Here is a 1,803-nt window from a genome sequence, read left to right as displayed (position 1 = left end):
CTGCAATCAAAGAGAAGCATAAAATTTAATTTGACATATGAAGAGTGCAATAAGAAATATGTTATTTAACACTGATTGGCACCAGCAAAGGTTTACACTTTTTTGCTGCTATAATTTTTACTTCCAATAAATAAATAAAAGGCTTAGCCAGTAGTTGCCAAGTAAAGGATTCTGTGTAGAATATGTCCTCCTCTGATATTCTTAAATTGTGTTATTGAAAGGTATATGCTTTCTATTCTCCCTTTTTTCACTTGTGTTCAATTTGTAAAATTGAATTCTAACAATAAGCAGAACATACGGGAGCACCTCTCTTGCTCGAGTCTCCAACGAGAAAAGAATAATTCCGTTATGCAAATTCTTATGTCATGTCAATCTAAAATGGCACCGAAGTATTTCTGAATAATCGAAAAATTCTACTCTTTTCCCCATCTCTCTACCAATTTGCAATCTCAGTCCAGGAATCACTATCGCATCAGTGCTCAAATTTAAATAATTAGTATTGGCTTATTTCTGCACATCTCAGCAATGTGTAGAGAAAATGGTTGCATGAAAATTTAAATAAAAATAAAAAAAATGGTGAAAGAATCTACCAAGATCGTTCATAAGATCTGCAGCCAAACGCCACATTTTGGCATTACTATCAAGATTTGATCCCTGCATCATGTGAGTTAAACAGAAATATTGTTAGCCAAAGTGCAAGATACTTCACATGGAGTTATTTCCAGAAATTTCATTTTCAAATTCATACGCTTGAATAAATTACATGAGATGCATACCTGGTAGAATGTGAATAAGATACCTCCAAGCATGCCGGTTAGATCCCTCAAAAACCACTGTAAATAGTTTCAACAATCAAAATCTTATCTCCCGTACGCCATTTTACAATTAGGGTTCACTCATTAACCAATCAAACACAACACAAATAGTTGATACCTGAAAAGTGGCACCAATCACAGTAGCTGATTTCTCGCCAACCCCAATAGCACTAAGGAGAGCCTGAAAGGGATAATATTGAACACGGGTAAACCCTAGATATTCACAAAACAATGATTACTACATAAACAGAATGAAAAATGAATTACCTGGGTAGACAGCATGGTCCTTGTATAAGTTGAAAGACCCTGCCACAATCAATCAATTGTTAAATCCAAAACAAGAACATTCCTCAATAACATTGTTTTCTGCATTGCATAGTTTACCTGCAATGTATCCCATATTTGAAAGGGAACATAATCTGCAGTCACACTGCTAGGAAAACCCTGTATGCCATGAAGAACAAACAATTAATTACAAAATTTCAGGTTTCCTCTTTTTTTATTTTATTTTATTGAGATATTAGGAATAGAAAAGGCCTGCCTCAGGAACTAATGCCTGCAATAATCGTCTCCAAAGATGGGTGAAACGGGCACCGGATCTGCGTGAATGAGAGAGAAGCACGAAGAATAAGAATAAAAGAGGAAAGAGGTGAATTATAATGGTCGAGAAAGAGAGTACCTTTTAAAGGAGACAGAGGAAGAGGAAGCTTGGATGGTGAAAGTCTTAGAGAGCTTGGAGGTGGAAGAGCCATTCCATTCTTCCAAGGTTATGGCCGTATCGTTGGAGTTGGACAGTGCTGTCATAGCCGCAGATCCCCCACTTTCAGACCTCCTTCTTCTTCCTGCCTTGATAAACTTCACTTCACACTATGCACTTGGAAAGTTGTTTTGTAATCCTACAAGTCACTTTGACTTTGTTTTGCTTTAGGCTTGATTTGGTGGTAGAGTTTTGAAAGAGGTGCACCTCGTGTTTTTGGAAATCAAAAGC

The 1,803-nt window shown here is 36.7% G+C and overlaps 1 protein-coding gene across 1 annotated transcript in view; it reads right to left on the bottom strand.

The window, feature by feature from the left end:
- Positions 1–1,803, bottom strand: part of LOC107474998 (protein root UVB sensitive 3) — a gene marked incomplete in the record, with an annotated part of 5,895 nt that extends 4,092 nt beyond the window's left edge. The window contains 7 exon segments of the mRNA XM_052257579.1: positions 591–654; positions 777–833; positions 934–996; positions 1,083–1,121; positions 1,200–1,259; positions 1,357–1,414; positions 1,495–1,803. Coding sequence (XP_052113539.1) covers positions 591–654; positions 777–833; positions 934–996; positions 1,083–1,121; positions 1,200–1,259; positions 1,357–1,414; positions 1,495–1,619 — 466 coding nt within the window.

This window comes from Arachis duranensis, chromosome 2 (assembly GCF_000817695.3).
Source record: "Arachis duranensis cultivar V14167 chromosome 2, aradu.V14167.gnm2.J7QH, whole genome shotgun sequence".
NCBI lineage: Eukaryota > Viridiplantae > Streptophyta > Magnoliopsida > Fabales > Fabaceae > Arachis > Arachis duranensis.
The sequence above is the reverse complement of the archived record's forward strand: the minus strand, read 5'-3'. Positions and strand labels throughout refer to the sequence as shown.